The 22452-nt window shown below is 48.8% G+C and overlaps 1 protein-coding gene across 1 annotated transcript in view; it reads right to left on the bottom strand.

Annotated features, from left to right (window-relative positions):
• LOC135919895 (homeobox protein MSX-2-like) overlaps positions 1-22452 on the bottom strand; it is a 96824-nt gene that overhangs the window by 23393 nt on the left and 50979 nt on the right. The window contains exon 2 of the mRNA XM_065453889.1: positions 4956-5143. Coding sequence (XP_065309961.1) covers positions 4956-5143 — 188 coding nt within the window. The remainder of the gene's footprint in view (positions 1-4955; positions 5144-22452) is intronic.

Raw genomic sequence — 22452 nt, 5'->3', positions numbered from 1 at the left:
AAACTGTGCTCTCTCTCTCTTCATCCCTATACCTCTTTTTCCATTGCAGGGTAGCAAACCCGACGTGCGTCTGGTTAACGTCCCTGCCTTTCCTCTCTAATATTTCACACTCTATGGGGTCTTAGAATCTCACAGGAGTACCGACCACCGCGGTTTCGAGCTTAGCGAGCCACAGGGCCGCGTCAGCCGTCAGCCTCTAGCGCCGCTGCGCGCGAGCTCAGGCCACAAGGGGCTACCGAGCGACGCACGCAAGAACACAGTATTGCCCTAAGTTGACGGAAACCGTTTATTGTCTCCAACGCACCCAACACTGCACGAACGCCCGGTCCCGGGACGGCGGGGAACCAAAGGGGTCCCGCACCAAGGGCGAAAAATACAGTTAGGGGCGCCTGTAGCACGTCGCTACGAGAGCACAGGCTCAAGCTGAGACGCGCCGCTAGGAAAAGTCCCGGCGGCTATGCTACTTGCTCTCGCGATAACCGATGGGCCAACTCGCGAGAGCTCGGGCAATCTCCTTCGGCTTGGGCCTCCGATGAGTGCGGCTCGGCGTGGTACGACCTCGCGCGAGCACGCTGTTCACTGTTCGCAATCGTCCTGAGTTACTCAAGATAATTTATAAACAGCGAACAGTGACTTCATTAGTTAAGTTCCACAACGCAAGATCTTAAATATTTGTTTTGAGGGCATGCACAAATTGTAGTATTTGAAAAGTTGTAGAGCGTGCTCAGAAGCACCCAATGAAGTTGGATCCATGACATTATCGCTTACGTTGTTCTTTGTTACAGCATCTAAACAAAACGCACGATATATGCAGGAACACCAAAACAAAACAAGAAAAATAGCAAAAAACAAGTTCACCCACCAACGACTACGATACTCCCTAACGCAAAATTTCAGCGCAGTTGTATACGTGTTTTTATTTCGCATTATACTGAGGCAAACAATTTGAGAGAGACATGTAGCAGGGTCGGCGATTGTCGAAAAGCTGATCTCCGGGGTGAAGCATGTCGGCTTTTATACATGACTCGTCGAAGATTCCAGTGTAATGGCTGGTGCCGCGTGGATTTCAGAAAGCACTACACATTTAGCGTCAGGCATGCAATCAGCTTAGAAAACAATCGCAAACAATGACAATCAAAACAAGCACGAACTAGACCAAACCAAGCAAATCAAACAGGCGCGAGCGAGAGCTAACGTGGGCAGACAATAGTACGAAAGGAGCGGTTCGGCTGAGACCAGAGGGCGCATCGAGCGGTTGGGCGGGTCCGCATGACACCAGTTTCCCACGCGCACGTCACTGAAGGGGCCGCTCTTATTGGTCTCCGCCGTTGGCGGCTCGCGTCTTTCATATCGCGCTCCGCGTTCGCTCTTTCATCTTTCGCTGTGCTCGGTTACGTCGCCGACGACGACGACGCCGACGCTCGTCGCAGGAACGAGCGCCTAAGAGCTGCGCTCTAAAAACGGCAGCGTTCATCCTCCCACAAACTCATCGTCCTGCGTGACAATAACCAAAGCTAGTTTACCTGAATGTTGAACAATTAATTTGTTTCATGAAAACTCCTCAGTGTTTATACACCAACATGGACACAACGCAATTGAATCCCCACGCCCCTCTAAGGGCACAATTGAGTTCTTTCCTGCAGAACACCTTGCCAACGCTGTTGCTATGTAAGAGCGCTAGAGCCTATTCACGTCTGGCGCCCCTCTGTAGGTACACATAAAAAAATCAAAATTCAATGTAGTATTTCTGAAATTGGGACTTCGTACAAGAGCACTTAACATCTACAATAGCAAAGGCCAAGACGAATGTAACCCACCCTCAATGAGAGTGTCGGAGAGGATTCTATACCAAACATTTGTTCCCGCGATTTAAGGCCGTTGCGTACGAACCACGAAAGAGCTTTAGTGACTGGGTAACATGTGCCACTATTCATTTCGCAGCGGCGTGGCGTGCGCGTGACGCTCGAAAAAATAAATGACAGTCGAGCTAAGGCCCCCCTACCTTGCATTTCGATACATAAATGATGAAAGTGGAACAAAGGACACCGAGAAGCTACGCAGAGCGAAGCCTCTGTTGACGAACAATGTATGTCATGTCATCCCTTCATCAATTTTGGCCCGAGTCAGAGGCCGTATTCACAAAGCCGCTGGTCCGTAAACCAGCAGCACTGTTGTCCAGTACTTTCACCAATACGTCATTCGCATCCACCATTGGCCAGCAGCTTTTTTTTTTTAAACATAATCTGCCTCCCCTCCCAAAATCACTAACAAAGGAATACTATTCCTAAAGAGACTGTCCACACTGTGACAATGTTTCTCACAGTAGACTTAACATTGTACCAAGGCAAATTTGTAAAAGCAGTAAGTTCGGCGGAAACTATGGAGATTTAAAGGTTGGTGTGAAGAGCTAAAGAGTGACTTCTTAAGAGTGACGCCATCGCTTCAGTTGTGTTTGTAATTTAAACGATAATAAGATTAGTACTTGTTAATGGTGCTATAGTTTTGACATAATTTTTTTTTTCTACTTACTGAAAAGTGCGAAGAGGATTCCTCAAAGAATTTCCATTAAAGGTCAGAAGCACAACGTACTATAGCCGTTGATTGACCGCGCTGTTATCAGGACTGAAGTGACATCTCTAGCAGCACCTACATTTAACGCGTGGCGAAATCCCATTGTTCACCCGCGCTTTAAATTATGCGGTCTTCAGGACCAGATACTAAGGCACGGGAAGACAAAACAAGAGGTTGAAGAGGCAACGCAAACAACACACTGGGCTATTACGTAGCTTCACGCCCAAGCAGCGTGGCAATCTGGGCGCGTGTTGACATACGTTTACATAAAGAGCCGCGAGATTAAAGGCGGCAAGTGGCCCCGCGCAAGACTGGTTGCAAAACTGATGGTCTGCCGTCGCATGACACGATAAATATAAAGACACTCGTTTTCTATCAAGCACACCGAGTTCAGAATGCATTCAGCAGAGACTCTCTAACAGCGCCCTCTGGACTTACGTAATACACAAGGCAAACAAAAGGGTGAACAAAGAGGACAAGAAAATATGAACGGAAAATGAAAATTAAAGGTCAAACAAATTTGCAGTCGGGCCAAGAGCAAGCACTGAAGGCCCAAACGAGGGGAGAAGGCGAGACAAATCGCGTGGCAATGCGGCATGCACTAGAGCTTACAGAAAAGAGACAGCAACATCAAAAGTACACTGCCATTTGTTCTGCTATTACGTTGGTTGCGAGAGACAGTCCGGGAAATGGCGTTCCGTCAAGCTTCCGCCGCATACACACAAGCACGCCGCGTGACGGCAACAATAATCTAACAGCGTGTTGTGTTGGTTAGAAATCTCAATAGACGAAGATGATTACATAAATATGCGCAGCGCATTCGTGTATCAAATGGTTAATAGTGCCGAATCTTGAGAATCCTGTAGAGAGAGTGAAAACACAAGTTATGGTCTTAAGAATTACACGCAGTTCTCGTGTGGTTGGCTGGTTTCTCGAGTCTTTATTTGGTTTGTAGTTGACGCTCGGAAGGCACACACCCCCCGCGCCTCCCCGAAATCCCCACAGGGGTCGATGGCGAAAACTGCCACGGGAACATCCGATTCCATTACAACGTAAGTTTGTCGCAGCAAAAAGGGCTATAGCCTTCGCAAGCATAGTCTCCCCATTGTTAATTGCTTTCTTCAATGAAGGTCTTTGAAAACTAATGGCTCACTGCGACTGTGAACACGGATGCACAGAGACACGAGATTACATAAAGTATATTTTATAGAAGAGCATCACAGTTCATCAGTTCATAAGCGCACTGCAAACACTAATTGGGCGCACCAGCTCATTGCCTTAGATGGATAGCCCCGCGATTCCACACCGGAAGACAAATCGTGTATTGTGCACGCATGGCGGCTTACATTCAACATAGGGCGGAAACAGCTTGCGCGCTTTTGGAGGAACTGCGCAGTGAACCGGGTGTGACATCATGCAGGCATATCGATTCTCGGTCGTTTGTCGTCCTTTGCCTGGGTCACATGCAGTACTTTCCCTTTCATACAGCAAATTAAGCCTGCTAGACTCGCTGTACAGTTATGTGTTTCACCGGCAATAGTCTGCGACCCCTCACGTTGAAGCGAGCCTCCTTTGACATCATAATGCAACAGCCTAGCGTCGTGATGGTAATTTGTTAAGTTGACAGGGGTTGCAATTTTTTTTTATTGATCGTCAAGAGGGGAATATGCAAATGGTGGTTCTCTGGTGCATGAAAAAAATCTCATTTTGCCTATTTGAGAGCCAGGAGAGCAGGATACACCTGAAACCTTTTAATGTTGATGTGCGTATACGGTAGGGTCGGACGACCTCTTTACCTGACCCGTATTAGCATAATAGCTTATTCATAGCTAGCCTAAATTAACTTTCCTCCCCACCTCATCCCATTCCCACAAAAACGGGAAAAGGAGGCAACACAGGGCAGTCACTCAAACCGGTGACAAGAATATGCTTTCGACTTACATTATCTCAACTGAGAGCGAGCACAAAGTCTTGTTTCTGTCGCAATTCACCGCACAGAATTCCAAAACCGACAAAAGCGGTCTCTCTTGAAAGGTGGTAGCGTACAATAAATGTGGGTCAATTTATGGAGCACCCGTTTCGGTTGCACGTTAATTAGGTGATATCACAGTAATTACTGATTATAATGAGTAATAACATGCCGCAAAAGCACGCCTTCGAAGTTTAAACCAGCTCGTGGTGTATATATAGGCGTCATTTAAAAAAGTTATATAGTTATTTTTAACGCTGCGATAATTCGCAACCAGACATTTCGATTTTTCAAGAGATGTTACGTCGATTTGACCATTTATTTCACTGTCACTTTCTATGTTCAATGGGGAACCGATTTACTAATGGCCAACGGCATCGAAGTGGAGCGCGAGCGAAGAGTAGCTGCTTCTGACCTGCGTTTCGGTGAGGTTGAGCGACGAGGAGAACTCGGCGCGCTCGGCGATGGAGAGGTACTGCTTGACTCGGAACTTGCGCTCGAGCGCAAGCAGTTGCTGCGTGGTAAACGGAGTCCGTGGCTTGCGGTTGCTCTTGTGGCGTCGTAGTTGACACTTGACCGGCAGCGAAGGCACCTCGCCCGGCTCTGCAGCGGAAAGACGCTCCCGTGAGACCGCAGGCGGACGGATCAATTGGGAATGTCGTGTAATACAAGGTTCGGTTACACTAAAGGCGTCTTCCACTCAAGGCATCCGCGTCGTAACAGGAAGCAAGGTGTGACGTGCGGGATAATAACGTGAAAATTACCCAATTTACTACGTCGCGCATGAACTGGTGTAACCAACTACCACTGATTTAATCATACTGCAGAAGATTTTATCATCGGCCCCCGGGTCTTCATGCACTCAAGCTCATTAATGCTCACTTGCGCATTCAGGATAATAATACTCACTCACAGTCGAGGCTCAGTGGCGTTACACTGGACAATTACACGGGCTCATATCCATTTGTGCTAACAGTAATCGAAATGCGTAGCTGCTCCCCCCCCCCTCCCCCAGTGGCTAAACATTGTACCCGCCATCGTTCACCATCGTGTCTAAAATGCAGTGGTAACTTTAAAGGAAATTACAACCTGCAAAAGAAGCCGAAAATGTCGAACTCAAGAGAAGGATCGTAGTTTATATTTGAAACGACTAATGGGACGCGTAATGATCCCATGATGCACTAATCATGATGCCTGACGTCGCATTCCCAAACTCGCGCTGAAATTTCTAATAACACTTATGTTTTCCTATCAGTAGTTTTGGTCACTTTCCCAAAGACGCGCGCTAAACGCGATGCTATGCAGCATGTACGAGATATCACCTACAGTGCACATCGTGCTCTCCTCTCCAAGCTAAAGAATGTGCATTTCATGTTCCCTGCGCAAGTAGCACCGCTCTTGGTCATTGCGCTAGCGTATCTAGCTATATCCTTTAGCATCATACACTTAGGGCGACTGCACTCGGTGGCACATCTTCAGAAACTGAAATCAAGTCGTGCGCATAGCCCATGCATCGTCACATTAACTATTCGATAGACGGATTCTGCGTTGTCATCCTCTGGTTGCGTATACGCAGGAACTGTGCAATCATAGTTTTAATGTCGCTGTGAACTCTTGACGCGCTTCTGCCACGTTGACTCCGTCATTATGGCGTACTAGCTGCATGCTTATAAGCACAAGGTCGCGACGTTAATTTCCGGCTACAGTCTGATGGTGACCGAATGCAAAAGCACTGGAATGCTTTAGAATTAAGTATTCGTTGGAGAACCGTGTAGATGATCGAAATTAATACGTAACCCTCGGTTAAGGTGTTCCTCAACCCGTGCAGTGGGTAGCTTCGAAACGTTAAACAGTTATGATTACCAACATGCGCTGAAACGTGTGTGTGCCCGTAATTGTGTGAATATAAAATCCTGTCACCGCTGCCATTGGCTACCGAGCCCTCAGTCAATGTCCCCGCAGAAGCGGAACGGGATAAGCGCCTCTCTGTCAGTATCGGTGATATATATTAATAAACGCAGAAACTACTTATATGACCGGTCTCACAATGTTCCTTAAAGTTTATTACAATAAAAAGCAAGACATTGTGGCTCAATTATTTATTTATTTATTTATTTATTTATTTATTTGAGTACCCTAGGGCATTACATAGGGGGGGGACTAAAAAGTTCAAGCGTAAGTGGAATGTGTACAATGCAAATATATGAAGGCATTTAGGAACCATAAAAAATGATCTAGACATCTAGCAGAAACAAACAAAATAAAAAGAGAAAGAAAGAAAGAAAAGAGAAACGGAGTTTATACAATATTTGGTAGCGTGAAAAACGCATAAGAACCTATAATGCGATGTAGACAATCAGTACCCATCAGAACACGGGTTTAATGATACAATCGAATGATGATTTAAGTAATCAACGTACACAGATACATATAAGATGAAACGGAATGAATTTTGTGCAATGCCAAGTGCATGAAAACACTGTTTAAGTAAATATTCAAGCAAATGTGGGTTCGGACAGGTTGATACACTCTAGAAAGGTTAGCAGTGCTGCATGAAATGATGATTCCGTAAGCGAGACAAAGTTTGAAGGTAGCGAGTTACATTCGGCAATAGATAAAACTAGACGCGAATTTTTAAAAGCGTTAGTCCTGGCAAATATAGGTTTAACTTTATGAACATGGTCTGCGAGGGTCGATATGTGGGAAGCGGGAACAATATGGGCTCGAGCGAATGCAATGTTGCTGTGGTAAAGGCTATATGGAAGAAGGACAACCGTGATAATTTCCTGCGCATGTCAAGTGAAGGGAGATTAAGTAATTTCTTTAAGGCGGACACACTTTGATATCGAGAGTATGAAGTTAAGATGAACCGCGCAGCTTTATTTTGAATTGATTCGAGTAGGTTCGTGAGATTAGAGTGATGGGGGTGCCAAATTATGGACGCATATTCTAAAGAGGGCATGATAACAGAACTGTGTGCCCGAAGTCTAGTATCTGTGTTCACAAGGTGTAATTGCCGTTTCAGGTAACCAAGTTTTTTGCATTCTTTTGTGGTGATGTGTTCAATGTGAGCATTCCAGCTTAAATTGGAGGTAAACAGGACACCAAGGAGGAGGAGGAGACATAGCGGAGGAAAGACAGGGAGGTTAGCCAGCGTAAGTACCGGCTGGCTACCCTGTGCTGGGGAAAGGGGACACGAAAGTACTCGATTGAAGATACTGAGTCAACGGTAATACCGCGTATTGTATACTGGATTGGATGAAATGACACCAGTATTGCTGCTCTCCTGTCTATCATTAGCTTCTCCAGCCTCATAACGTGACACTTAGCGTCCTTGCTTATTTTTAAAGAAAAGTTCACAATAAATAAAGCAGATAATAATGCGGCCTTTATTTCGCACTTCTTTTATTGTTTCATTAAATTAGATTTAGGCGCACGTTAAAGAACCCCAGGTGGTCGAAATTTCCGGAGCCCTCCACTACGGCGTGCCTCATAATCAGAAAGTGGTTTTGGCACGTAAAACCCCATAATTTAATTTAATTTTGTTTAATTAAATGTGACATTAAGCTAACAATGTCGGTACAGATCTACTGGTGACCGACGAACTGGTTATTGAGCAGTCAATACAAAAACCATTGTTTAAGGGGAAATACTAATACAGCTGTTCACTTTATTAGTACGCAGCAGTCGAAATAGATGTTCAAATACCACCGTCACGGGTATAGCCGGCACACACAAGATGCCGACACTGTCACGAATAAGCAGGAAGTAATTAAGTTTAAGTGTTACACAGAGCAACGGGAGCTCGCTCGTCCACGACAAACATCGTTCCTTATTTCTCTTCTCATGAAGTCTTTTCTCACAGGTCATGACAGCGATAGTCGGCGTGTTTCGCTGCTGCTGCTGCTGCTGATTATCATGCATTTTTGCGAGCCACTGGAACGCGCGCGGTGCGGAATACGCAATAGTGCGTGAAACTCGTTTTTTTTTTTCCCGGACCGCGACAGGCCGCGCTCCCTGCGTGCGAAGTGGCGCGGTGCGGCGTGAACCCGCACGGCTGCCAGCGCCCGACCCCGACGGGGCCGAATTCATTCCGCGGCGCGCTCGCCCCAGCATGTGGCGCGCGTAACTGTGCAGTCACGAACTCCTCGCCGACTTATTTGTCGTCGTTACTAATGGATCTCCCCGAGCGGTCGGCGCAGCCGTGCTTCCAACTCTCTTACAAGCTTCTTCGCGCACTCTTCAAAAGGTCTCCCCGCCGAGTTCGTGGGCAGGATTAAAGGAGACCCCTGCCCACACGGCGCACAAGCATGCTGCGCTGCTGGTTCAGCGACCACTGCCCTGACAATCACAAATGAGGGCCCCCCGATGCCGGTGTGCCCTTCTTCGTGCCGCCAAGCTCGCGTCTTGGAGTGGGTATCGTTTATCTGCGCCAGGGCAGAGTAACCGGCCAGCCTGAAGTTGCCTTCTTGCGGCTTATTCCAGCATCCAACACGCGGAAAAGGAAACTTGTAGCAAAGCCACGACGTAAGTAGTAGCACTGGTTGTTTGGGCGTGCTAAGCCGATTCTCATTGGTATTCTGGTGAAATATTTAATCAGGTGTTCGTTAGAACAGCATGCAGTACCAGCAAGAAAGCGTTTCAAGCTGCCGGTGAAAGGAACACTGATTTACACCTGGTTTTACCGGTAACAAGTGAGTAGTCCAATGTCTTGTGAGTGATATTCATCGGTTACTATTCCATTTCATTGAAGTCAAAGAGGAAGATTATAGAGCGGCGATGTAACTGTATTCATGCCCGATACGGAAGAAATCAGGGACATATGTGACGCTTTTGCGGGACCGCATACCAGTTTTTCGTGTTGCGATTGTCTACTACACGCATGCCATTTAAGAGGCCGCATAAGTACGTTTAGACTCAGGCACAGCACATAAAAAAGGCCAGCATGGTCTTCAAATGTAACTGATGGGCGCAGAATGACAGGCGATGAAAAACTACCCAAGAATTAAACCTTTATTGGGTGAACTTATTCCCCGCAAAGGAAAGTGGAGACGCTTACGGTCGGCGGTCGCCTGATTAAAGGACCCTGCTGGGAATCACGCCATAATTTGTAAGGCATTCTGGAACGCTCCAATGCCATTGCAGTAACTCCCGAATTATTTTTACAAGCATCGTGTATACATTTGTTAACGATGAACCCATAGGGCTAGCTATTCACGCGAGTCGTACTACGCTGGCGAGAGGTCTGAACCTAAACATTTGATAGCGTATACAGAAAGCACGGAATGCACGGTAAAAGTAAGTGCGCGCGAACATATCCGTAGTCTAGTTTAACGTACGATTCGGTCCAGTTGGTTCACGCTGCAAAACAGCGCGAGGGGAGAAGAGCCCCCCCCCCCCCCCCTCCCTCATGCCCTCCCTCCCGCAACCCCTAAATCTCAATAGCGCAGTGCGTTAGGTCTCTAGCTTGCGACCGTACGGTTACCGGCGATCAGCTCGGGCCGCTCTTCGCGCAGCCAGTGTACGGTGACTTGTCATCGCGGCGACGATAATAAGGCGCACGCTGAGCACTTTCCGACTAAGAGGCGAGTCCACGGGTATTTTAACCGCATAAAGAAGGGCGCTGGCATGTGCTCCCCCTACCCCCCTATCTGCTCCGGGGTCAGCGTGTGGTTCACGCGGATCGCCTAAGCGCCCGCAGCCCATTAACGGCTGCCCCCTTTCGCCGTGGGAGAGAGAGAAAGCGTCGCCGCGGCTTGCGCACCCGGTGTGCCCTCCACGGCGGGCTCTGCCCCACGCGCGCTCGCGCTGTGACAGCTGCCGTGGCGGGCCGCTCTGTTGCTCCTCGTCTCCGAAGGTCGGCGAGTGAGGCACGATTAGCACTTCGGCCACAGCTCGGGCGTCCATCACGCCTCGCACGGACGGCCCGGCCCGCCTTGAAATCAATTAACGCCTGCAAATACTCGCGGCCTCCCCGGTCGTCGTCGTCGGTGGTGGCAAGCAATTGCGGAATTTGCTTAGTAATTACTGGCGCTAATCGTGTTTAATTAAACCTGGGCGCCGAGGTGCACATCCCTCCCGCATGCTGCAGGGAGGTGCGTCGCGGCGTTCCGCAAAAGAGCACGGCGCCCACTGACAGGAGCCCATTTATCATGACCGAATCGGCAGGTCCTTTTGGGCCGGCCACGGCTAATAGCGGCGCGCTCCCCTTATCGCAGCCCCCTCTCCCCTCGGCATGCATTGCGCGCCTGTGCGCGAGCAGTATCCTCAAAGAGGCCGCGGTTCTCGAGGAAGGCGTCGTCACAGATTCCGGTCAGCCGCGGAGCAAGCGTCCTGCTACGCCGTCACGGTGCCTTATAGCAGAGATAGAGAGAGAGAACAGCGTACGATTCGATATGTTACTATAACATATGCACACGCCCATGGGGTAAGCAGGCGAGCACGCGTCGCGATGTCGAAGATGCGCGATTCCTACACCGGTCAACTGAAGCTAAAGCTGGGAAGCGTCACGGATATTTATTATTACATGTATTTTAGGCAGGCGCATGAAGTAGAACCCACGCATGGTCTGCCTTCCATAGCTTGCACAAGCTTCATTCCCATCCTACGATAGTTAAGAATGGCACAGTAGTTATCAACATTAAGTTTTTTTTTCGGATTGCTCTTGGAAGGAGTGATGACAACAAGGCAAAGGAACGGAGGAATGGAACAAAAAGTGACTTGCTACAGGGGCACGACGCGGCATAACTTTGACGTTTTTTTTTTTTTCTCATCCAACGTTATCATGTCTTGCACCCTTCCCCGAGATTCTCAAAACAGACAAAACAACCCATGAGGACAGATGCATCCACATTCTATGGATTCCAGCTCACACCACCACAGGAGAGGACAACGCTAACGAGGCAGCACATAAGGTAGCTCGACGGCTCATTTTCCGAGCTACGGCAGACGTTGATCCTACGTCAGAGACTCCCGATGTATGAGAGTGGTAGGAAAGAATGACCAGATTCAATTATATTACTAAACATTATAAACTGCAGAAGTGCGTTTACCCACCACCCCACCCACAACTCAATCTGTCCAATGGCGACAGTTACAAACCAAGTCATAAGAGTCCGGCACTACAACATGTTATGCTGCGTATCCAGCAATATAAATAAATGCAAAGATTGCGATGCACGAGCTACCTTAGAACACATACTATGGGAGTGCCAGGGATTAATGCACAGTAATGAGAGCGCAGCCTCCACCGACAGCCTCCGTGCGCGTTGGCGGGCCACGCTGCTCAGCTCAGTCCTGGACGAGCAACTCTGGGCAATCCGGTGGGCCGAGGACGCCGCTGGGAGGCAAGGCCTCCTGACCGATACCTAGGCGGGATCCCAGTCCACAAACACGCCGGATAAGACAAACTTTTTTTTTGTCTGTCTGTTCCCCGACATCAGCAGCCGATTCATGTTTTGATAAAGCTATAATTCAATACTTAGCGTAATTCGTTTGAATGGAAGACAAAAACCGCCAATGAGTGAGAGTTCACCAGAGAGCAATCGCGGTTATTATTTTCTGTAAGAAATAGTGCGTATATTTTGGGGTGCCCTTAGCACATAGTAACCCCATCGCTGCAGTCGTGGTCGTCGTAATGACCACGAGACCTTTCGCGATCTTATACCCTCGTGTTACTCATGTGTACTTCGAGAACATTTCGCGCATCTGCAACCTACCATGCCAAATGCGAACGCAGCGACACGCTAAGCGCCCTATAGCCTTATTACTTGAGTGCGCGTATCTCGTAATACGCACACTAACGCTCTGTATATACTTCCCGGTTAAAGCTGACACCACAGACTGGCGGCACATCGACCATAAGCCGCTTTACACAAACGTTCAGTAGCCCACGCAGTAATATGGGTACGGATATATCATCACATATAGAAATAGAGCAGAGAAAAGGAGATTTAATAATGACTGTAACGACGTCGCTCTATATCTGAAAGTCCAACTTGCCATTTCAAGCGGGGAGACGGAACGATTAAACGGTTGTGCATGAAAAGCACCCCTTGATGAAAGTCAAGGCCAATAACTCAAGCGCGAACATTCTCATGCTACTGCGCGCACCGAGGAAGGGGCTACAGGGAGTCAAGATTAATAGCCGGTTTTGGGCCGGTAATAAGCTTAAGCAATGCGCATGTCGAGCCGTGATTTATGCCTCCTTCAAGTGAGCTCCTCTCTCTGCCTTTCAATCTTCCCCTCTATGATAGGTTTAGTTTTGCGTGCGTATGCGCAGCAGTCAGCCCTCTCCTTATATCTTCTCACTTTCCTGTCGTGATGCAGACATCTCTTTCGTTCGTTCCGCTCTGTCTCCGTCTTCCCTTCTGAAGAAGACATTCAAGCTTATTGCGACTTCTGTGTTGTTGATTGCATAAATCGGTCGAGGGCTTACTAAAGCTGGCTTCCCTGTTTAGTCGCACCAAGACATTCCAAAATGCGTCATTTACAGTGGACGCAGCAATTCCCTCCGTCCTCTGTCATGGGTCGTTTTGGCAGACTGCTATCGACCCATGACAACTATAGAGGCTTGAATAAATTGTTCATTTCTGGTTTTTATCGGTTTTGCCTGGAAATTGTGCAATGAAAAAAAAATATAAGGGAAACGTAACGCAGGAATGGGATGGAGCTCAAATCAGATACAGTCAACTATCATATAGTTAGACTCGGTTAATTCGACTTCTCGCTTTATTCGAACGCGATTGAAAATATCACTGAGAAACCATACATTGGCGGTTATGAAAGGAAAACCCGTTTAGTACGAACCCGAAAGCATGCCGCGTCGGTTAATTCGACCCCCACCACAGCCCCGCCATACGCGCTAACGATCACTAAAATCTTGAAAATACAAGAAATCCAGCAGACGGCACTACTGCTTCCCTAGGCCACGACGGTGACGGTAGCAACCAGTCCTGCAGGGATGATGACGACTTGCGCGCTGTGCCCTGAGCGATCTCTCTTTTGATAATTTTGTCAGCGCCAACAGCAGCGTTGGGGTCTGTGGGCCACTACATATGTATAGTTATTATAAGGCTGTTTCGAAGTAGTTTATCGTCGACGAGAAACTATTTCAAATAATAAAAATGTATGAATTCGTCATCTTGCAGCCGTCTGTTATGTCGACCTTTCAGATAATTCGACCAAACACCGCGGTCCCGCAAAGGTCGAATTAACAGGAGTCGGCTGTACTTTTTTTTAATTTCTTCTTCTTTAATTACTTTATTCACTGAGTGCTGCCGTGCGCAGCGGCGTATCTTGTTATTGGTCTACACCACCACGACGCTGAAACAGCAGTGCAATTCTGCAGCACTGTTTAAAACAGGAGACTGCATCCTCGCGTTCCCGCCGCTACACACCCTCCTATCCATCGAGTCGAGATGCAAACACGCCCCATTGTGTATGTATGCCTAAAATGCAGCGGAAACGGCAAAGGTATACGAGGTCGAAACCAACGTGTATTCCTGTTCGGTAGTGTACCCTGCGATGACCAGGGGCGGCTTGGACGAACGTTTAATGACGAAAATAATAAAGAATTTAAGAACGCGCTCTTGTGCGGACTAGGCGTTGTCTACGGAACATATAAGAACGCGTTTTTAAATTCGTTATTATTTTCGGTATTAAATGTTAGTGCAAGTCACCCCTGGTGTTGCCTCTGTTCGCGTGAGATATACATACTTGGATCACGCCGGCTATTGGGGACTCGCAAAAATTATTGAAGTGTAAATCTGGAATCATATATCGCTTCAGTGGTCGGTCTCCGCGGGTGCAGGTCTCAACCAATACTGCTTTACTTGTGCTTTGATAGCTGATTCGACGGCCTGACAACGACTGCCGATCATCATATAGCCTCCCTAGAGAGAAACTGTCGCACTTACATCGAGCGCAAGAGCGGTAAAAAAATAATAATAAACAACGTTCCCGACTGTGTACAACGCGTACAAGGTCATTCCACCGTGCACAAAGACCCAATGTTGCTAAAGTTGGACAAATTCCACTATAACAATAGAGAAACAACATGTTTGTTTAGAAGAATGAGCAACCCTATATAGGCGTAACTTATTAGGCCTGTCACCTCTTTACCAACCGCGAGCTTGCCGATTTCACGTTCAATTTCTAAGCTGAAGTAGCCCGCATAGAGACGACACATGAAGTAAGAGACTCCCTCGAATGCGCCTTTCTTTCTTTCTCCTTTTATCCTCTTACTCAGAGGTGACTGCACCCGTGTACGGTGCGCTGTTTGGCCGCCAGGGAAATGAAGCGTGCGTCCCGCCCCGGCTGAACTTAATCTTGATTAAATATTTTCCTCGTCCGGAGATTATGAGTAAGCGCAAGTCACGCGTATTGTCAGGAGGAGGCGACCCTAAGGCGCGCTCTCTGTCGGCGGCCGCGCGACGCGATGTGTGTGCGTCTGTGCGCGCGCATGCACACATACACGCACACACACACACGGGCACGACGAAGGCTGCGCTCCTTCGCCGAGGGAAGAGCAGCAGCAGCGACGGCCTCGGAAGCGTCGCGGCCGCCGTTCTCAAAACCAGTCGCGGGGCCCTCTCAGCTCCGCGACGGCCAGTTTCACCTTTGTTTTCTTTCGTCCCGCGCTCTTCGATGGTAATCTATCTCCGGCGATTGATTATAAATTGGACTTGTCAAATTGAAGCGATTCTTGAAATGAAGATTAATTACGGCTGTTAGCTCGTGGTCGCGTCGGCATTTTCGTTTTGATCGGTAACATCAGAAAACAGAAGCTACCCCCGCGCGCGCTACGCAAGAAAGCGGAGGGGGGGGGGGGGACGCGGAGGGGCTCTGCCAGGTAGAAATAAACGACGCTTCGGTGTCCTCGAAAGGATGTGGCATGCAGTAATTGCTCAGCGGCAGCATATATATCCGCCGCTGCCACTCGCTTGGCGGCAGCGGAGACGCCGGATAATCCACGTCGGCTGAGCAAAAGAAGATCTCTCCTGGCGGCCTCTTCCTTGACCCCCCCCCCCCTCTTTCCTCCCTCCCGAACTGGCCGCACGTACTTTTTTTATTTCTTTTTACCATGTGTACATTGGACCACGGCTTGAAAAATTGTTTCGGCATGCGATATCACTGCTCCGACCATTTGGAAGCTTTCGGAACCGCATGCAAAGTAAAAAATAAAGGGGGGAAAGGACGTGGGGGGGGGGGGAAGCGGCCGCCGCGCTCATACGCATCGCGTGGCCGATCTCTCAGCAAGACGGGAGCGACTGAGATGCCACTTTTTTGATATTTAAACTGACGGACTCTTTCCCTTTGGCCGAGGGCACCCCTCTCCGGCCGGTCGGATGGTGGGTTTTTCTTTTTCCCGTTCGCTTTGCATCGGAACGCCCGTGGCGGCTCTTATCGCCGGTGCGGCGTGCGTGTGGTAGGTCATATTAAACAACCTTATCGTATTTATGCTCGGCGTGGTTGTGAAACGCCCGATACCTCAGCGCTTGGTTCGACTAGCGCCGCCCGTTCCCGTTATTTGTGAATGATAAAATGTGTTGCGCTTCTTTTGATGTAGGAGCAAGCAAGGATAAATTTGTTCGTGTATGACGAGTGGCACGCTAGTACAATTAAGGCGCAGGCTCGAACGCTGATAAGGCAAAACATTTGCGCAGCGGAGACTAATTAACGCAGTCCATTGGGCCGAATTGTTGCTGCTTCCCCACGCACTGCATTTTGGCACATGAGATGTTATGTTTATACATTGAACGTACAGGTAGCTTAACATTATTGTTACGACCAAGGAATGTTCTGTGAAAATTATTCTCGCTGCAAGTATGCTTCTTTTTATTTATGTGTGGTAGGCCTAAAGGATAATACATTTTCGATAAGCGGCTACGATTTTGCGGGGAACGCCTCACGTTCATGCAAAAATTGGAGTAACACCGATGATTCGAGGCCCTGTCATTGCTGGTTTTGACGGGCACGAGCCAATCCAAGTGCAACAAAGCATTTCTAGAGTAACTCCAGATGGAGCTTATGTTCCATACGTATAGTACCGCGGATAATCATGTAAGGGTTATTCTGATCGGGAGGGAAAAATGTGAAATTTCCAGTCCCTAAAACAGTAAACAGGGTTCTCGCTCCTGTCAAATAAGTGCTGACAGAGGAACTCAGCTACACAGAAAAAAACAATGATGTTCTGCACGAACTTCTTTTGCACAAAGAAGCACAAAGTGTGCCCAGCCCCTGTGACTTTTATTGCGTCGAAGACAATATTGGTTTGTCGATGGCAGCGGAATCAACCTTTCAGAGCTCTATGCCATTCGTCGAGATGAAGAATGCAGAGCGGCGTGGAATGAAATTACCAAGTTCAATCTGAAAAAGAAAATCATCCTTTGTAGGAAAAAATTTAAGAATCGGCCGATCCCCCGCATATGTGGGAATACGTGATAAGGGAAGCTCTTTTTGTTGTTTATTGAATTTCCTCCACTTCAGTTCTTTACGTGCATATCTGTAGCTCAATGCTCGTCGCTCAACGCGCACGTTGGTCCAATACTGTCACCTTCTTTCCCCCACTCTGCTACCGGTTCTTTCACTTCTTGCCTCTACCCGCCGTGGTTGCTCAGTGGCTATGGTGTTGGGCTGCTGAGCACGAAGTCGCGGGATCGAATCCCGGCCACGGCGGCCGCATTTCGATGGGGGCGAAATGCGAAAACACCCGTGTGCTTAGATTTAGGTGCACGTTAAAGAACCCCAGGTGGTCAAAATTTCCAGAGTCCTCCACTACGGCGTACCTCATAATCAGAAAGTGGTTTTGGCACGTAAAACCCCAAATATTATTATTATATTCTTGCCTCTTGGGGACATGGAATGGAATGGAAAACTTTAATCACTCTTTAAAGGTTTTAGCGGGTCGAGGCCGAAGTCTTCATTCTTGAAGCTTGAGTCCTCTTCAGCCATGGATGGGCCCCTAGTCCAGGGCTCCACTGAGCCGGGCCGCCTCGCACGCGTGCGCTATTAGAGCTCTTTGAGTCTCTAGCTCGCGGCTGGTGAGCCAGCTCTCCCATTGCTCCGCACTTGGTGTTTTGTGTTTGTGGAATGCCTGGTTTCTTGTACACTCCCATGTAATGTGGTATAATGTTGGCTTAGCTCCACACCACGGACAGGTTGCGCTATACTGCGTGGGGAACATCCTACTTAGTATGTGTAAGTTTGGAAAGGTGCCCGTTTGCAGTCTCCGCCATCCTGCGGCCTCCTCCTTTGTTAATGCTTTATGTGGTGGCGGATATTGATATCTTAGACCCTTATAGAGGTTTAATAGCTCTGAATAGCTGTTCCCGCAGTTGATCTGTGGCCCCTCTGGGGCGGTTGACGTTCCTGCTCGGCTGGTCATCCCTCGAGCTAGGCAGTCCGCCCCTTCGTTGCCCCTGATCCCTGCGTGGCTTGGTATCCAGATAATGTTATGTGTGGGTTGTCCCTCAGCGATTGGAACTCTGCTGAGGATCTTGAGCGCCGTGTTACTTATTTTGCCTCTTATATAGCTCCGGCACGCCTCTTGTGAATCTGTTAGAATATTGAGCGATATTCCTGTTCTATAACCTTCTTCCGCTGCCAGTGCGACAGCAATTTCCTCTGCCTCGGTTATGTTAGCCACCTCGGCCGTGAGTCCTGTGATTAATTCTCCTTGATTATTTACTACTACCGCTGCCGCGTTGTTTTTGTGTGCGTGTGAGTATAGGGACGCATCGGTATAGACTGTATTGTCCCGATGTCCCATCGTCTTTTCATAAAACTCTGCCCTAGCCTGTCTCCTACTCGCATGGAGGTTTGGGTCCATGTTGCGAGGGATAGGTTGTATGCGTAGTTTCTTTCTTAGTGGGTCTGGTATTGTGGCCCTGCTACTTTGTGATTTTTCTACTTCCCGACCTAGCTTTGTCAGGAGCGCCCTTCCCGTCGTTGTATTGCTGAGTCTTCGTACTTGTGCGTTGAGCTGGCATTCCCTTAGTTCTTCAAAAGTGTTGCTGATTCCAAGTTGCATGAGTTTGTCGTTGGATGTGTTCCTTGGGAGGTGGAGAGCTGTTTTATACGCTTTCCGGAGGATGGTCTCCACTTGCTCTTTTTCGGTTTTGGTGATTGCATGGTACGGCAGTGAGTATGTGACCCGGCTGACTATCAGGCTGTTGACCAACCTGAGTGTGTCCTCCTCTTTCATGCCATATCGCTTGTGTGCCACTCTGCTAATCATTCGGCCCACCTGTCCTGCTGCTTTGTTTAGCAGGCAAATTGTGTGGCTGCATTTCCGGCTTCCTTGCAACCACATGCCGAGGATTCTAATCATCTTTTGTTCCGGGATGTTCTGTCCTTCTAGCCTTACTTCGAGCGGGGCATCAGTGGGGTGTCTGCCCACCCTGAGGAGTTCAGATTTCTCCGTGGAGCATCTGAGGCCTCTTTGCTTTGTGTATTCTTCGATGCAGGTGGCAGCTTCTTGTAGTGCCTCTTGTTTATCCCCTAGTGAGCCTTGAGTAGTCCAGATCGTTATGTCGTCCGCGTATATTGCGTGACTGATTCCTTGGATCTTGCTAAGTTTCTTGGTAAGGTTGACCATCGCTATGTTGAAGAGTACTGGCGAGATTACTGAGCCCTGCGGAGTGCCCTTGCATGGCGTTTGAAAGGCGTCACTCCGTAGGTCTCCTAGGCCTACTGTCGCTGTTCTGTCGGTTAGGAAGCTTCTGATATAGTCATGGACTTTCTTCCCGCAATTAGTGGTGTTAATCCCCTCCATAATGGCGGCGTGGGAGACGTTGTCAAAGGCTCCCTTGATGTCGATGGCCATGACCACGTTTTCCCCGTGTTTCGGCATTGTCTCGAGTACCTCTTCTTTTAGCTGTAGCAAGATATCTTGGGTAGACAAGTTTGCCCTGAAGCCGAACATGGTGTTGGGGTACCATCCTCCGTCTTCAAGATGCGTTTGGATTCTTCGGGTCACTATTCTTTCGTACAGCTTGCCTAGGCATGATGTAAGCGAAATTGGTCTGAGATTTTCAATTTGGAGTTTTTTGCCAGGTTTGGGAATCATCACCACTACGGCGTGTTTCCACTCCACTGGTACTTTGCCATCCTCCCATAGTTTGTTGAGGTAGAGGGTGAGCTGATCAATTGCTTCGTCGCTGAGGTTTCGAATTAGCGAGTTTCGTATTTTGTCCGCCCCTGCTGCTGTGTTCTTTGTTGCAGCCCTTACAGCCTCGACGACCTCTTCTCTTGTGATGGGTCGGTCCGTAGTTGAGTTTTCGTCACCCTGGTAGTCGCCTCGGTAGCCTTCTATCGAGATCTTTCCGTAGCATTTTTCCCGTACTGCTTGGAGCAGTTGTTCTTCTGTTCCTTCATACTGGTGGATTAACCTCTGAATGGATTTGCTGCATTCCGCCTTGCTCTTGCTCGGATCCATGAGTGTTCTGAGGATATGCCATGTTCTGGCTGTGCTTAGGGTGCCATTCAGTGAGGTACTAAACTGCTGCCACCCCTGCCTTGCCAGCTGCGTTGCATACTCCTCTGCTTGCTGAGTTATTTCGGCAATTTTCTTCTTAAGCTTTCTATTTAGCTTCTGACGCTTCCACCGCTTGGTTAGGCCTCGTCGTGCCTCCCATAACCTGAGGAGTCGTTTGTCCACTTCTGGTGCTTGTTCTGTTCGTTCCACTCCTTTTGTGTAGAGATCTCTTATTTGTCTGAGTTGATGGCTCCAATCCTCTGCCGACGTTATGTCCCCTTTTAGCTGTTTACAGTGGACTCTAAAGGCATCCCAGTCTGTTAGACTTGCCTTGCCAATCTTCCTCCTGGTGATTTCTGCCTCTGTGCTGACCCTGATGATGTAGTGGTCGCTGTCGAGGTTTTCTTGCAAGTTCTCCCATTCGACTTGCTTAGCGCCCCTGACAAAGGTTAGGTCGGGACACGTGTCCACGCTTACGCTATTGCCCTGTCTGGTGGGTTGGCTTTCATCTGTGAGTAGCTCGCAGCCTATGTTTTCCGCAGCTGTGCAGATACTGCGCCCTTTCTTGTCTTCGATTCTACTGCCCCACTGCGGACTCTTCGCATTGAAGTCTCCTGCTATTATTAGGGTGTTTTGCCCTGCAAGCTTCTTCGCTTCCGCAAAAAGCTTAATGAAGTTTCCTTTGTTTTTAGGTGGGCTATATAGATTGATTACGAAAGTGCTCTTCGCTTTCTTTTTCCGTTTTGGAATCACTTCGGTCACTATATGTTCTAGATGTGTGTCTTCTAGTTCCTTATGTGTAATGGTTGTTATTTTGTTGCTTATTAAAGTCGCTGTTCGTCCATTTTCCTGACACGTATATCCTTTTAGGGTTGGGATGCAATTTGTTTCCTGTAGTAGTATTAAATCTGGTGGATTTCCTCTAGTGTTAATGAACTGTTGCAGGAGCCCTTGCTTGCGCTTGTAGCTCCTGCAGTTCCACTGCCAAATCTCTAGTTGGTTTGGTCCTGCCATGTTGATGTATTGGTGTTGTTATTTGTTCCCTGGGATTCTGATCCAAACCTGCGCTCGTTGTAGAGGCGGTCTCTGGCGTCGTTTACTGTTCTCTGTGTAGTTTGATTCTTTACGTAGTTGCGGAAGCTCTGGTCTTGCAGGGCTATCTTTTGATTTAGCTGCTGCATTTGCTGCTGCATTTGCTGCATGAAAGCTTTGAGGTCTTCAATTGAGGTGTTCCCCTCGCTAGTTTGCGTGCTCTCTATATGTTGCTGCGGCGGTGGTTGCGCCCTAACTGGCGAGAAACCTGCCTTTCTCATCTCTTGCATTTCCTGAATAAGGTCGTCTATTCTTTTCCTGAGCTGCCGGGTTTCTTCGCGGCAGAGCTCAAGTTCCTTTTTAAGATTACTGTTTTCGGCACAAAGCCTCTTCTCGTTTTCTGTCTGCATGCTTGTGTTATTGGTTATGTTGTTGTGCGGAGCAAAAAGCGTTTTGGGAGGGCCGGCTCCCCTGCTCACCTTAACTCCGCCGCTTTTCTTCTGCTGATTTGGCTTCGTCGTGGTCTGCTGGCCCGCGCCGCCCAGAGGTGGGTAGGACTCGTCCCTCTCCCGGCTTCGGCCCTGGCCTTGACTGTGGCTGCGCCCTCGGCTGCGGCTCCTGGATTCACTCCGGTAGTCGGTCCGTCGCTCTTGATCTTCATTCCGGAACCAGCGCGGTCGCCTTGCTCCGCTTCTGCTCCTGCTGCGTCCCCGCCGCTGCTGGCCCTGGGGTCCCCATCGTAGTTCGTTTGTCGACTTTAGGCGTTGTTTGCAGTCCTTTGTGCCCGCCGCGTGGGAGCCCCCACACAGCAGACACTTGGGTGTACATTGATGATGTTCTTCCGGATCTTTCTGGCCACATTGCTTGCAAGCTCTGATTCCGGGGGTCGGGCAGACGTCCGACCGGTGACCTTGCTGGCAGCAAATATAGCAAACTTGCCGCGTTGGTCTGTATGGATAACACCACATCTCTCCCCCGTAGTACAAAACTTGCTTGGGGAGGATGGGGCCATCAAAGGTGATAACAGCTGTGCTAGATCGGCCTAGCATTCTCGCCGCTAAAATCTTCACCCCTTGCGTGCGTGTTCGTAAGTTTGTCTTGAGTTCTTCGGCGGGGGTCCCCGGGTCCACCCCGTGAATGACCCCGCGCAGCGTTCCCTCCGGCGCCGCCACGTGCGCGTTGACGTCGTAGCTGTGCTCACCAATCTTCAGTTGCGTGATGCGCCTGACTTGCTGAGCAGCACTTTCGTTGTCTGTACTAATTATGATGATGTTTGAGCCCGTGCGGAGCCGGATGATGAGGTCTTCAGCCCTGCATCCGTGTCCGGTGGCCGCAACCACCGCTCGCGCCACTTGGTGTGTCTGCAGGTTTTTCACTGCCAGTCCCTTCGGCCGGAGGACTA

This window comes from Dermacentor albipictus, chromosome 1 (assembly GCF_038994185.2).
Source record: "Dermacentor albipictus isolate Rhodes 1998 colony chromosome 1, USDA_Dalb.pri_finalv2, whole genome shotgun sequence".
Taxonomy (NCBI): Eukaryota; Metazoa; Arthropoda; class Arachnida; order Ixodida; family Ixodidae; genus Dermacentor; species Dermacentor albipictus.
The sequence above is the reverse complement of the archived record's forward strand: the minus strand, read 5'-3'. Positions and strand labels throughout refer to the sequence as shown.